At 37.8% G+C, this 14,396-nt stretch overlaps 1 protein-coding gene across 1 annotated transcript in view; it reads left to right on the top strand.

Annotated features, from left to right (window-relative positions):
* The window catches only part of BABAM2 (BRISC and BRCA1 A complex member 2), a 178,351-nt gene that overhangs the window by 129,742 nt on the left and 34,213 nt on the right, over nt 1–14,396 (top strand). The window contains exons 8-10 of the mRNA XM_054196545.1: nt 4,611–4,710; nt 6,727–6,797; nt 8,274–8,356. Of these exons, the coding sequence (XP_054052520.1) occupies nt 4,611–4,710; nt 6,727–6,797; nt 8,274–8,356 (254 nt within the window). The remainder of the gene's footprint in view (nt 1–4,610; nt 4,711–6,726; nt 6,798–8,273; nt 8,357–14,396) is intronic.

Here is a 14,396-nt window from a genome sequence, read left to right as displayed (position 1 = left end):
GGATGGGAGTACGAGTGTCTTCCTTTGTTCCTCTAAGTCTGCCTTGCCAAACCACCCAGTTTCCTGAGCTTGGGACTTGGAAGGACCCACCTTCTTTTCTAGTGAAGTGATGTTTTTAAGGAAGGGGAAATAACTGGTTCTTTACACATAAGTACTCAAGAACAAAACCAGTCACTTCTGGTAAACCTGTGAATTAATGCTGTACCCTTTTGGTTTTTTTAAAGGATCATTTCTTGAGAAAGACATTTTAATGCAATTATGAGCTATCAAGAAATAGGAAAGAATTTTGCGTTTTGTATGTGGGCCTGAATAAATACGATCCATTGAGAGACAGACAGAGCAAGTCACTTGAAATGCACCAGTCAACAGCAGAAATGTAAACACACTCCAGCCACGCAGTCTGCACGTGTATTTCAGCATATCGCAGAACAAAACTGCTATTAACGGAGGCCGATTGCTGCTCTTGTTGAATTCAGTAGTGAGTTCCTCACAAAATCCAATTTAATTCACAGACTGTGGATCAGAACTGCATTGTGTCTGGCACTGCGGAAAGCCAGGAAGGCAGGAACTTGCTGCAAAGGAGTCTCTGGTCCTTCTTAAAATGAGGTGTGCGAAGTTGGTTTGCAGAGCTGAGTAGGTTTAGAGTAACAGCAAGTGTATAAAATGCTGAGTCCAACAGATCTTAGTCTCTGCATTCCAATGTGTTCGTGCAAACTTATCTCATAGATAGGTAGACCTACCATCTATTTATCTTCATCCAGCAGCAGTCCTAATGGCATGACATCCACTAAGACTGTGGCTTTGTGAATTATGATAAATTATAGAAAGCCACTATCAGAATCTGTTAAAATTTTAGCCTTTAAAGAGTAGTAGGTTACTGGAAAAAATTGTCTAAAAATCGAACACAATTAGGTTGGTTGTGCTGAAACTAGAATTACTCTGGCAGCTGTAGGGTAGCAATATCAATTAATTTGTCTGTGTTTAAAAACAAAATAACTTCCTCATCATATCTCTTGATGGTTTTTGTTTGATTTTTTTTTTTGTCATCTTGATACAATGAATATCACCGAACCTGATAGTGTGACGTTACAGTTGGTTTTATTCCTGGGTATAAAAATGTGTTGTTTTTATGAGGAGTGTATAACAGCAATACTAAGAAGGAAAGCTTAATCACAAACAGAGGTGTGTAAGGTCTATCCTCCAAGAGGCTGAGCTATCTGGAAAGCGGGTCTGACATGCAGGGGTCTTTAGCTTGCACTGGTGGAATCTCTCAGCAAATAGAATTTCCTTGACTATAAAAGGCTGCTTATGGCATTTTTCTTTTTCTGTGCCTTTTCTTTTGATTGGGCTTTGAGGGACCTCAAAAAGCAGCATTAGATACTGAGCTGCATGCTGACGTTCCCTTGCCTAATTTTCTCCATTTTACACATATTTCCTTGCACCTTTTACAGGTTCTTCTTATTTGACGTTGAGTAAGTCACTTCTTTCTTCAACTATAGGTTTATTACAGGGTCAAAGGAATTATTATAGCCTCTTGCCCTGAGTCATGATTGTGAGGTACTGCAAGTATGTTCCTTTGGCACAACAGAGACATAGTACAGCATAGTCAAATCAAACTCTGAGCAGTAGCTTCCTTATGTGTATAAAAATGAAAGATAAATATCAGTTTCATAAGGCAGATGAGCCTTAATTGCTGAATGCTTATAGAAAGTTTTGAGATGGTCAGAGGCAAGGTCCTGTGCAAATGCAGTACTGTATTAAAATATTTAATAAGCAGATTCTCTGACCCAGTAGAGGGAACAAAGATGCCTGTCCACTCTTAATTTTCCCTACCCGTAATTATTTCTACCGAACATAAATTACATATTGTACAGCTTTATTCTGTTTTCAGAGGATAATTATACTAGAAATTCCAGCCTTCTTTCTGTGGAGGGACCTATTTCTCAGAAACCACACCTTGTAGTAGTCTGTTTTTCATTTGAGAAGGGTTGAATTCCCAATAATGTCAACAAGTTTTTTATGGATTGACTACTTTCAAAAGTGGATACAGGTGAAATGGAAAGCCTTTATTCACAAATCATAATAATTCAGTCTGGAAGACCTATTGGAAGCCGATGATACAGGCATGGAAGCTTTTTTGCCCGTGAAAAATGTTAGAGATTACTCCTAATTTCATGCCTGCTGTTGTAACTGAGAGAGGAGCCTGTAATTCCTGTTGTAGTCATCTGAGTGTCTCCGGTGGTACCTCCGTGCTGAGGGGGAACTTGGATTTGGTTGCAAATGAGGCAAGGCAGGATGCAAAACAGACAGTACCATTTGCTCTGGGTATGAGATTGGAGGCTTTTATGGATATATTTACATAAACATTTAAGGAGTTTAATAAACTGAAAGCCAGGGATTAAAGTAAGGGTGACAACCCACTTGTAACATACTAGGAGGAACAAGTCTTTTGTTCTCCAACATTAAAGACCGATGGACCCAGTGTACTTTCAATTTCCTAAGAGCAAACCACTGTTTCAGAAATATTCCAACTTAGTAATGATCTAATAGTCATGCTTCACTGTTTTTAACATCCGGAAGTAGCAAAATTATATTCCCATGCAAGTAGTTTTATTAAGGGGGTAGCAGCAAGGAAACTGAATTCTGTTAAAAAAAAAAAAAAAAAAAAAAAAAGAATCCTGTTCAAGTCTTACTTCTGCTGGAAAAGTTTGTTTGTTTTTTTTTTTCTTATGTAGCTGTGGTGTACTCAAGGCTTTTTTCTTTCATTGTTGCATATGCAAAATCCAGACCTGCAGAACTGTTCCATGTGGTGAACAGTCTGCTGAACCCAGACTGTTTTGCCTGAGTAGCAGATTTCCATATACCTCATTATGAATTTGGTTTTTTTGATTTATATAGGCTCTGTTCCTTCAAAGGGATGTATGATTGTAGACCTTTGTACCTACCAAAGTGATAGCTTATCAAGTATTGAGGAAAATACAAGGGCAGGTCCTGTTGAAGAATAAGAGCCTTAGTTTGTAGAGAAGAACCTTCTTTCCAGCCAGTTTAATCTTTCATGGAAACAGCATGTAAACAGGAGGCCACAAAGTAATTCAGCTTTTGAAGCTTTTTAATTGTACCCAACAAGGTTCTAGATGCTTAGTGAATGATGTAAGCCACAGTGTGTAATGCAAGTTCATACCCCTTTTGATTGGTAAAAGACTATAAGAAAGATTTAGGTTAGTACTGTTTAAAGAAAGTAGCGTGGACTTTAGCTGGTTGTTGCTTTATATAACCTGATTTAAATAAAAAATGCTAGATCTTTCCATACCAAAGAAGCCATTATCCTCAGCAATAGCGGGCATGCTTCAATCTTCCTTCCTGTGATAAAGGCAATTGATAAAGGTGCCTAAATAGTGGCACAAGGTGCTGGACCATGTTGTCTAGACCCTGCTTTTTCCAGGAAAGGTTGGAACAGGTGATCCTTGAGGTCCTTTCCAACCTGATATTCTATGATTCTGTGATGAAATACATCTCCGAAGTTACCTTATTTCTGTGGATTTCTACCATTCAGATTTCCAGTCTTTGCATGGACAGAGTTAATATCTTTGTTTGTATTATTTCCTTCTGGGCATGAACAAAATCATAGAATCAGAGAATATAATCATAAAACAATGTAGACTAGAGGGAACCTCTGGAGGTTATCTGGCCAAGCCCCTCCTCGGAGCAGGGCCAGCTTAGGTCAGGTTGCTTATGGCAGTTGTTCAGCTGAGCTTTAAGCACCTCTGAGGACTGAGATTCCCCAGCCCCTCTGGGCCTGTCTTCCAGTATGTGATTACTCTCATTGTGAAAACGTTTTTCCTAATAGCTAACCAGAACTTCCTTTGTTGCGACATGTCTGTGTTGCCTTTCGTCCTGTCACTGTGCACTTCCGAGAAGACTCTGGCTCCATCTTCTCTGTATTTTTCCATTAGATTAGATTCCGTAGATTCCATCAATGTGCCTTCAGTACTTCAAATATTGTCCCCTCTCCAACCTTCTCTTAAGACTGAAAAAAAACATTTCTTTCAGCATCCCCCATTACATCATTTACCTAACAATCTTTCTGGCCCACTGCCCCGTTGATCTAGTAGGTTAACGTCTGTCTTGTTTTGGGGGGGCCAGAACTGGAGTAAATAGCATGGCTGATGTGCATCTGGCCATCCATTACTCCTAAGTCCAAATTATTGTCATTATTCTTAGCCAGTTTGACTGATGGTGGCAATTTGAATAATTCAAGACTCAAAGTCCTCTCCTCCAGCTATAACAAGATAATCTTAACTACAGTGCTTCCCATCTTATTGATGAGGGACAAGAAATAGAACTGTTTACAACGAAAAAGCTATTTCCTGCAAGAATGCTTCGCATTAGTGTTGCTCTTGATTAAAGTTGTTGAATTACAATAGATCGTGGTGTAACCTGTTTTTATAGATGATATCACTCAATACTTTTTATATCGCCACAGCATAAAATACACTTCCTCAATCACAGCCCTCTGACTTTAAGCGTAGGGAAGAGGACACTGTACAAATCACTTTCAAATCCCAGGGACTGTACGTGTAATGTACTGTTAAATTAACTTCTATTTCTAGTGCGCTTGGAGGATCATCTGCCCTTCATATCCCAGCCTTTCCTGGTGGAGGTTGTCTTATCGACTACGTACCCCAAGTATGCCAGCTGCTGACAAACAAGGTAAGTTAGTAAAGAGAACTCCATTATCCATTCCCTTATGTGCTGTACTGTGTTGTAGTAACACACTATAGCATTTCCATAAACAGTTTTTCTTCTGCCAAGGTAGTCCAAGCAGGGACTTAAGTTCACTTAAGGTGAACTACGGAAGGAATACCTTCTTGATAAGAGTTGAGCACCTAAACAGGGCATTAAATGTAATGACTCTCTTAGATAAACAACCATGCTTGGGATCAGATCTTGGAGCGGAATTTTTTTACTGTGACATGTTATGATTTGGGATAAAATGTTATTTTATAGTACAACACTGCATTGTAGCCTACTATTTTGCAAGTAAATACAAATGTGTAGTTTGCATATTATTTTTCCAGTTGGAAGATATCTAAGTTCTCATACCATAGTAATCACTGTAGGTTTTGAGTGCTTTCAGTGATTTTCTTCTCAGATGTTTCATCCAGATGAACTGAATCAGCAGTCTGTTTGGGTGTTTATACAGTAATAGCTACTTAAGGTTGCTGAAAAGGTTTTGTTCTGCTTAGCTTACTGTTTAAACAAAAAAGAGTCAGTATATTATTTTGAAAGCTTCTCCTTTATTTAAGTGTAATTTTCAAAAGAAAGCTTACAGGCCAACATCAAGGAATCTGCCTATTACAGACCTCCTATTTGTATTTTTATATTATTTTTACCTTAATTTGTCCAAACAAGGAAAATAATTTTATCTTTTAGAAAAAGTTCTGCAAAATGTGTTTCCATAATTATATTGGAATCTATCTTTAGAGTTGTTTTTGTTGTGGTTTTCTGTGAAAATTACTTTCTGTTTTTAAAATCTGCAAGTATACAGGACTTTTTTTATCCTTTCTTAAACAAAGTTCCTTAAGCAAACTTATCATATGTTTTCCTTTTCCCAAAATAACATTTCAGATTCCACACAAAGCCTTCAAAATAATTGTAGGGTTTTTTATAAAATGAAATAAGTCTCAGTTTATAAATAGAATTTAACTTTAAGGGGTACATGATAGCTCTCAGCAATGATCGTATCAAGGCTTTTTCAGAAAATTTAGGAAAGCGTTTGCCAGCCAAGGAACTCCAGTATTACCATAGCCAAGAAAAATATTCTTCGTGCTCTTTTTATGTTTGGTGGGGAAAAAAGGCTTTTAAAATGGTAGTTTTCGTTCTGGAAGGCAAGGGGATTTACACAGGGAATCATATATGGAACCATACCGTTAAGTACTTGGAGGAACCAGTAGTAAACCAGATGCTCTCCTGGCCTGACAACACACGCGTTGTTTCTGTTATGGGTCAAACCCTGTTCACACTGTTCTGCTAAGTAATCCCATTCAAATCAATAAGAAAACATACATGGTGTGAGAAGAATTTTGCCTTAAGTCTTCCAAGTTTAGCATTGTTGGATTTTGTCTGTGCCAGGATGGAAGTCTTTCAAAACCCAGAATGCCTCAGAAATTGATGCTCGCAGTTGAGTAGGTGGCTCCCTGAGTCAGCACGAAACCACCAAGAGAGCTTAGTCTTAAGAAGATTTTGTTGGAGGTGCAGTCTTCAGAAAACACACAAGATCAGTTGTGAAATATATATTATTTTTTTTCTTCTCTTTTGTAACCAGAATGTTATTTTGACACTTAACCAACTGTCAGTTCAGGTAATTATGATTTGCCTATTGCAGCTTCCTGCTCAACTTCAGCGAGGCAAGGTCGCGCATTTCTTTTCTTCACTCTTTATCTTGTGCAGTTAAAGAGCGCTTCAATATATTGTGAAAGACTAAGTTTCACTCCGAAGTGAGTGAAGGGATTTCTTTACAAGACTTTCTGTGTGCAAGATCCACTGTTTGTTTTCAAGGGAGTTTAGGATTCTTCAGGGGAATCATGCAAGCTAAATGTAGGATTCAGAACTACTACCGTGTCAAACATAAATCTTCTTGAACAAGGAATATATGACAAATTGGGAGCGCTGGCTTTTTTTTATCTTTTTATAACTCTGGATTCGTTTCTTTCTTTCTTTTTTAAGGTACAATATGTTATTCAGGGATACCATAAGAGAAGAGAGTATATTGCAGCTTTCCTGAGTCACTTTGGAACGTAAGTTTTATTTTGATGCATTATGTTCTGTAGCATGGGGGAAAGTGTTGTTTTCTGCCCTTGGTCTTTGGTTGTGTGACTGCTGTCCACTGGATAAGATGAAATCTGGTCATTTTTCACAGAACGATGTGTATACATAATCTCTCTGTAGCGGTACTGGAATGAATTTCAGCGTTACTTCACTTCTGTGCCAGTTGCCAATCCGATTTCACTAGAAAATAGCTGATGATGGGAAAAGGACAGTAGGGATTTTCTCCGTGCAAAAGAAATGTGCTCATTTAAATGACTGGAGGGGTCTTACAGTAATAGGCAGTGACTGAGGTGGGAGGATGGGGATGTGGATATGGTTCCAAGCCTTGCAGGACCAGAAACCGCTGCTCGGCACGAAGGCAGGACTGGGAGATGAGGTGCTCCCACCGCCGAGCAGTATCTTGTCTCCAGAGAGAATGGGCTGTCAGGTCATGTTGAATTCCTGCAGTTCAAAGGTCCGTGGCCTGGCATGATGACGCATTAGCTTCACAAATCAACTAATGAAGAGTACCTTGGCACTGTGAAGGGTAGGCACTTTGGGTTCCCACCTAAATACTGACTTGAGTGAGAGTCCAGGAGCCGATGTGACAGCGGTTGCCTCACCAGCAGTGCTTTACCTCATTGCAAAGAGCGGGTTTCCGCTTCGAGTGGTGATGCTGAATGACATGGATACTCGGAAGCACTTCAAATCTCAGGTCTCTCAAGTTAAGGGTAGGAAGACAGGTGGCTTCTAGCATGCACCCAAATTTTACACAACTCTAGACAGATAACAATGACTTGAATTGGACATATGAGTAGATAGAGAGTCGATGCAAACTCAATCCTTATGAAAACAAGATATTTCTTTTTCTTCTGAGAAAAGTACAGTATAGAAATGGCCCGAGTGTGCTTGTGATACTGCTTGAGACTTCTAGAGAATACCAGCTCCTGATGGTTGAAACTTTTGATCCATCTACTGAACAAGTCTTCTGTCTTTAATTTTTTGTATGCTCTCATGTTTTGCTTTTTTTATATATACTCTTTTGAATTTTCAAATTTAAACTCTTCTCAGTCTGAACATTTTCAATTTTACCCTGTCACTTACTACAGAGTCAATAAACTATCTTAATCTAAGCAACATACAGGGAATTTGTGTGTGTACAGTTGTTATGAATTTAGACTGCAGAAGCATTAGCAGGTCTCCTTTCATTCTAAAGTGTATTTATATAAACTGAATATGGCCTTTCTTAAGAAACTCACCACAGCATAAATAAGAAGATTATTAAGATTAAAAGTTTCATCTAATTTTTTTTGTAACTGTTAATAAATAAAGCAAATACTGGAAGTTTGTGAACAAACAAACAAAAGCCAGTCCCTGTAATACAGAATTTACATATTTATTGTTCAGTATTGGAATGAATGGTAGGTAAAAATTGTATTCATTTTTTTTGTATTTTTTGTTGATAGTGGTGTGGTGGAATATGATGCAGAAGGTTTCACAAAGCTTACTCTGTTGCTGATGTGGAAAGATTTTTGCTTCCTTGTTCACAGTGAGTAACTCTTTGCCTCAGGCATAAATGTCTATCCTCTTGAAGATACAAGTTCAAAAGGGAAAAAATACAATTACAGGAAACAATTTAAATGTTTTAGCTATTTTTATCCAGTGCTTAATGTATTTTTGATGTGGCCATGACACTTTGAAAACACAAAATCCTGATTGTAGTTGGAGAGGGAGAGGGGATCCACATTGATAGCGTGCTCTCTGCCTTACAGAACGCCAAAAGCATCCTGGGAAGTTTTTCTGGTAACTTCAAGTTTAACGAGTTGTAACTCGTCCTTTCAAAAGTGTCAATAATGAGGACCAATCCTGTACATAACCTGGGAATACCTAAAATCTTGTGTAATTGTCAGGAATTAATGCATTGATAGTGATTGTAAACACACTTCAGTGTAGGGAAATATATTGACTGAGAAGTAATACTATACTGTCATTAGGAGCCAAAAGTTATTCCTAGACTGAAACTGTGTAATCAAAACTAACAGTTTGCTACGGTACGTAGCTAGATTTGCTGTCATTTGAAATTTTTAAATCAAGATTGTATTACTTTCAAAAAGGCATTCTAAAATAAACTGTATAGGAATTACTGCATTTAGAAATTAGTAAGTGTGGCTTTGTTACTGCTTTATACTTGATAACTTAAATAGCAGTTATTATTTTTCCCTATGGTAAGGCGAATTTCACAGGTGTCAAAGATATTTTGATCTGGGGAAATTCAGTCATGTTACCCTTTATTTTTGATTGCTAAACTTCTCATCTTTGTTTAAAATAATTATAATGCAATCTGGGCAGCTGCAACGTTGGTGGTTGTTAGCACTCTAGCACTGGAATATTTCAGATTACGTCATTTTGATTGTGGGCTAGCTTTTCGTGTGGAAAGCTAATGATGTCTAAATGATGTCATAGAAATTTGTCCCAGAGTTTTTAAAGCAAGAAATGGGGATTGCTGTTGTTCAGAGAAGTCCTTCACCCTGTGTTGCATTGGAGATCATAAAAAATGGTCTTGCTGATCCCTTTTTATCGCCTAAGATCTCCGGACAGTAATGACCATAAGAGGTCTAGAAAACTCAAACCTGAAACTAAAAAACTTCCATCATATTAATATCATTTACATTGTGTAAAAAAGAAATAAAACTGATCTTTTTTGAAATACTGTCCTTACTACATCTTTACTTACTCTTCAACTACAATTGAGGATTGTTCACTGGGTGATTGTCTTCTATGAGATGTTGCTTCTTTACGTACAACCTTCTTGAAGATTTCCTACCTTTCTTACTCCTCAGTACGTTTGGCTTAATTTTATTGGTGTTAGAATTCCTGTGGATTTGATTTTTGCCGTGGGATAATATAACTTCGTAGATGTTGAAGCAGTTAGATTTCAGAGGAATCAAAATTCAAATTTCTGTTAAATAACAGAGTAGGTTTTGACTGTGTAATATTCACAGTGCTCAATTTAACTGGCACGAAAGCTGCAATTATAACTGAATAGTTTATCACTATGTATTAACCCTGTGGCCTTAGAAATCATACAGTGGCTTAGCTGTGTAAGCCATTGCATCACCCGCTTGTTTGAACAATCCACTGCAAAAACATTTATGTTCCATGCACCGAAGGATATTGCAATGAAAGGACTGAAACCTGCACTTCATTTCCTGAGTGAAGTAATGCAGGCTTTCATCTCTTAACCACTGACATAACTATGTATATTATAGTTGAATATTTAGCAAGCGTCTAATAAAATGTCTGGGAGAGATACCCATAAGTTCAAAACTGTTCTACTTTATATATTTACTATAGTATGCAGAGAAAGTATTCAGAGGAGAATAAATAGGTCAGCATACAGTAAGCACCATGGCAAATCAAATTAAAGGAATCATAGTAAATTTTACTGGCATCTTAATTTTGGTTAAAATTGTAGGTTTACTTGAGATTGTGAGATATATAAACCCTAACGTGAGCTGTATTTCCTTTAAAAGATGCATTCGGAGATTTCAAAAATAACTTTGGGGTCTTTTTGCAACTATTTGCATTCAAAGTTACAATCTTTTTTGTAAATTATGAAGCAAAACACATTAGAAGTAAAATGAAATTACTCAGAATAGTTTTATTGAGTAAACTGAATTAAGGATAAGAGAACAGAAATGGCAAAGTAGTTCTGGATTGCCAAAGCCCAATAAACGCAGAACAATTTCACTTGCTAAAAAAAATTATTTGTGCAGTAGTTACAGAGTGAAGAGCAAAGTCTCCCCGCTCTCCCTTAGAACACAGAAGAGCTACCTAATTGCAAACTTAATCATTAGATTAATGTAGCTGCTGAAGTTATTATATTAGATCAAAGAGCAGTCAAAGGAACTGTTGCTTTAGTGGTTTAGTTCTAAAAATTGATCAAGTGCTTTCAAATATATGACAGAAGACATAAACATTCAGAGAAGTTCATGCATCCGCATGGAAGAGGAAATCGTTAATCAGGCTTAGTGCTTTTGATATTGATACTGTTTACAGTATGAAGCTTTGTAAGTAAACTTCAATATACTCCTGATTTCTTTCTCTTCTTGTTTAGAAATCAGATACAATTAGTTTTTGGAGGCATATTTCTTCATATTCTTGTTCTCGCATGCAATCTGTGTATTTATACCATATATAAATATAAACATAAGTTACATTATCTGTGCACAATTAAGAATTAAGTAGCGTTATTGGTATGGACACAACAATAGGACTCCAAAGCAACCTGCATGTAAGCTTTTCAAAGATTAGTTTGTATCTTACAAGATTTTTAGGTAATCAGCATAAAGGAGATTGGCAGACGGCAATGAAGCACTGCTTGTGTTAGTCGTTAACTTGTTTAAGACCCCTTGAAAAGGAGAGATATTAAACTAAGAAGGTTTTTGTTGCATTGAACAATATTTCAGTGGATGGAGAATGTTGGAAGCTGTCAGCATTTGTGTCTTAATGTTCCTATGGAACCTCAGACTTAGGTGGAGTTGGGGGGAACACTTGCTGACACTGCCTGTAGCTAGCTGTACGGGGTTTTAGCTTCTCTGCTGGGTGATACCAGTGACCCGAGAGGTCCAAAATGCTGGTCATGTAAAGGCTAAAGTTTAATTAACGAGCTTTCTTGCTATGGGAGTGCCAACTGAAGTAGCTTTTTGTCCACCCTCTTACCTATCTGTGCAGTTATGTGGTTACCTCTGTCAGAGAAAAAATAGGCAGCATCTCAGCAAGAAGGAGGTTTTTATACAGGAGAGAGAAGCAAGCAAGGGGCCTAGAGCATTAACTGGGTCGTAGGAGGTTATACCTATGAGTATTAGGCTTTGGGTGAAAACCGGCTTCTAGATTCAGGGGGTTTTGGTGGAAGTCATCAGTGCCAGCTTCTGATGCATTCCTGTTTGGATATTGCTATCTGCATCCATTTGTCAGCAGAGCAATGTGCGCCAGTGCAGTCAGCCTGTGTGGTTTGAATTGAAGACCTGAGCTAAACAATTGGGGTTCACGCGCATAAACCTCTTTTGGATCTGGATTAGCACATCTGTCCACAGCCTCAGAAAGCAACTTGGAAAATAAAGACACAAACAAAGAATTTTTCGTAGCTGTGTTTGTCAGATGAAGCCTGGGAGGAGGGGGGGAAAAATAGGACATTTTGGGAAAGACCATTAGTAGCTGGGAAGACAAGTTTACACTACTGTGCGGAGAAAGTGCAGTTTATTCCAGTAGCGTTCAGAGAAAGAGGACTGTGTGCCCACTCACTGTAAGTAAACAAAATTGCATTGAAGAAGTAATTTGTTCTATTGGTTCCCTTTCTAAGCAGAAATAACTCATTAAGCTTCAGATACGGTTTTAATCACGCAGTAGAGCAACAATAATCTGTAGAATTTTGGTAAATGTTAATTTTTCAGGAACGTGGTGTAGTTTAAGATGCTACCTGTCCTTTAAAGGAGATTGCCTCACCTCTGGAAAGTCAACAGAGCTAATGAGCATTCGTCAGCCCCTTCGTCTATTCCTCCTGCAGCTGTTTAAATAAACAAGTTAGACTTCGTGGTAGTAAATGGCTAGCAAGGAGGTTTGGTAAAGGCTTAAATGGAAGATTTTTCCTAGATGAATGTGTGTCTGATCACTTAGTGTTTGCTGTTTGGGTTTAGAAGAGCTTATGTGAGAAGGCAAAGGTATTTTCCGTCATCTAAGATTGTACTTGTTCTTTTTGAAATTGCTTCTGCAGATTCCTATTTGAAAAATCACATGCCTACCACAATAACTCCACAGTCACTGAGATAAACAAATATTTCTTACACATTTTTATTATCTGAGCAATTTGGAACACAGAACATGAGGCCGTTTTGTGTAAACATTCCTGTAAATATTTCAGTAGACCTTTCTCTGCCTCTAGTTTTGGCCGTAGAAACCTCTGTTATTTAGGACCTATAGATCTTGTTAAATGTAAACGTGAGAAGTAGCTAGTGTTTCTTGTTTTGATACAGTATTTAATTCGGTTGGAATATGCTCAATGACTCCTGTGTGCTACTGGAGTATGAATAACCAGTTGAGTGGGTTGGTAGTTTTAGAGATTTTTTGTTTTCAATTTTCTGTCATGGAAGACTTGCTCACATACCTTTTGGAAGCTGGAAAGAAGATAGCCTTTGAAAGCTGCTCTTCTTCATCAGTATCAGTTCCTGGCAGTCATCACAATTAACACTTAAAATTCCAGGACAAAAGTCTTTGGAGGAAATTAAGATCGCATTGGCGCTACTTCTTCAGGGAAGTTAGGCTGATTATGAACGAGAAGTCTCTTCAAGAAAAGGTATGGAAAAATAAACTGTTGTCTGCCTGAGCCCTTTCTTAAAACAGGGCCAAGTGTTGAGTGGAATTTTTACATTTGATCTCTTCTGTGAGGTTTTATCTAATGATCCTTACATAGTGCTTTTATTTTATTCTTCTCATTGTTCCTTAAATGAAAATGGGAATTTATGACTGCGAAAACTAAGGGAGAAGGAAAAAGAGAGGACATGACAGTGTGAATAACAAGGTATAGGAGAATGGAGTGATGTCTGGTAGCGTTAGGAAAGTAAGATAGTTCAGCAGAAATGTCAAGCATAATAAAATAAATGTTTCAGCTGTCTAGTATGAGAAGTTCAATGCTGATCAAAAAAAATCTGCAAAGATTGTATAGGAATGTCATTTCATTCCTAAATGAGAAACTGGCGATTAACAAAGCCCCAGTGATGTAAAACTGGCTGGCAGAAGTCAAAAAGCCTTTTGGATCTTATGCTTGGGAGTAATTTTTTTGACTGTTCAGTAAGCAGATGAGTGTCTGTCACGAGGTAGTCTTTTCCTCTGACTCTCTCAGTACTTACTTTTAGTCAGTACCATGTATTTCCTTGAATCTGGTCTTGAAAGTTCTTGAGCGCATGTCGTTCTGCCTACAGCAAAACATACCCTGAGCAGTTCAAAACTTTGTACATTGTTTTAATCACCACAAAGCAAAGTCTTCTCTGACGTTCCCTGTGTAGTGAGGTGCGTATCGCGTAACTGAAGTCAAATGACAGCTGCAGATACGCTGCAGTGCTGGGGATCCGGCAGCGTGATGGAAAAGTAGCCCAAGTCACAGGCTCACGGTTCTGCACTTAACTAGGCATAGGCAGGGGCTAATCCTAGGACTGAATTGCAGCATTTGGAAAATTAATTAGCCCTTTGCTGATCACTTTTTTCTTCGTTGCGTATTTTTCTCCTTTATTTCTAAGGGACTCTGCCAGCTAGTTTAGTTTGAAATTTGTATTGAAAGCCGATAGTTTAATTTTTGTCATTAAGAGTACGTTAAACATCGTGTTCCTTTGATTCCATCCTGGATATTTACTTGTGTGTGAGCTGAATGAGATTTTTCCGTGTTCAGGTATTCATAATAGATGCAAGTGAACCTGAAAATAGAGGTTTTCTTTTCCTCTTTTTCTGTTTCTCTGTGTTCATTTTGGAATCATGTTACTCGCTATGAACTAGTTTGAAGTTCATATTTATAATTCTGATAAAAAAGGGAGAATGGA

The sequence above is a fragment of the Rissa tridactyla genome, chromosome 3 (genome assembly GCF_028500815.1).
Source record: "Rissa tridactyla isolate bRisTri1 chromosome 3, bRisTri1.patW.cur.20221130, whole genome shotgun sequence".
NCBI lineage: Eukaryota > Metazoa > Chordata > Aves > Charadriiformes > Laridae > Rissa > Rissa tridactyla.
This window is presented reverse-complemented; position numbering and strand designations above follow the sequence as displayed.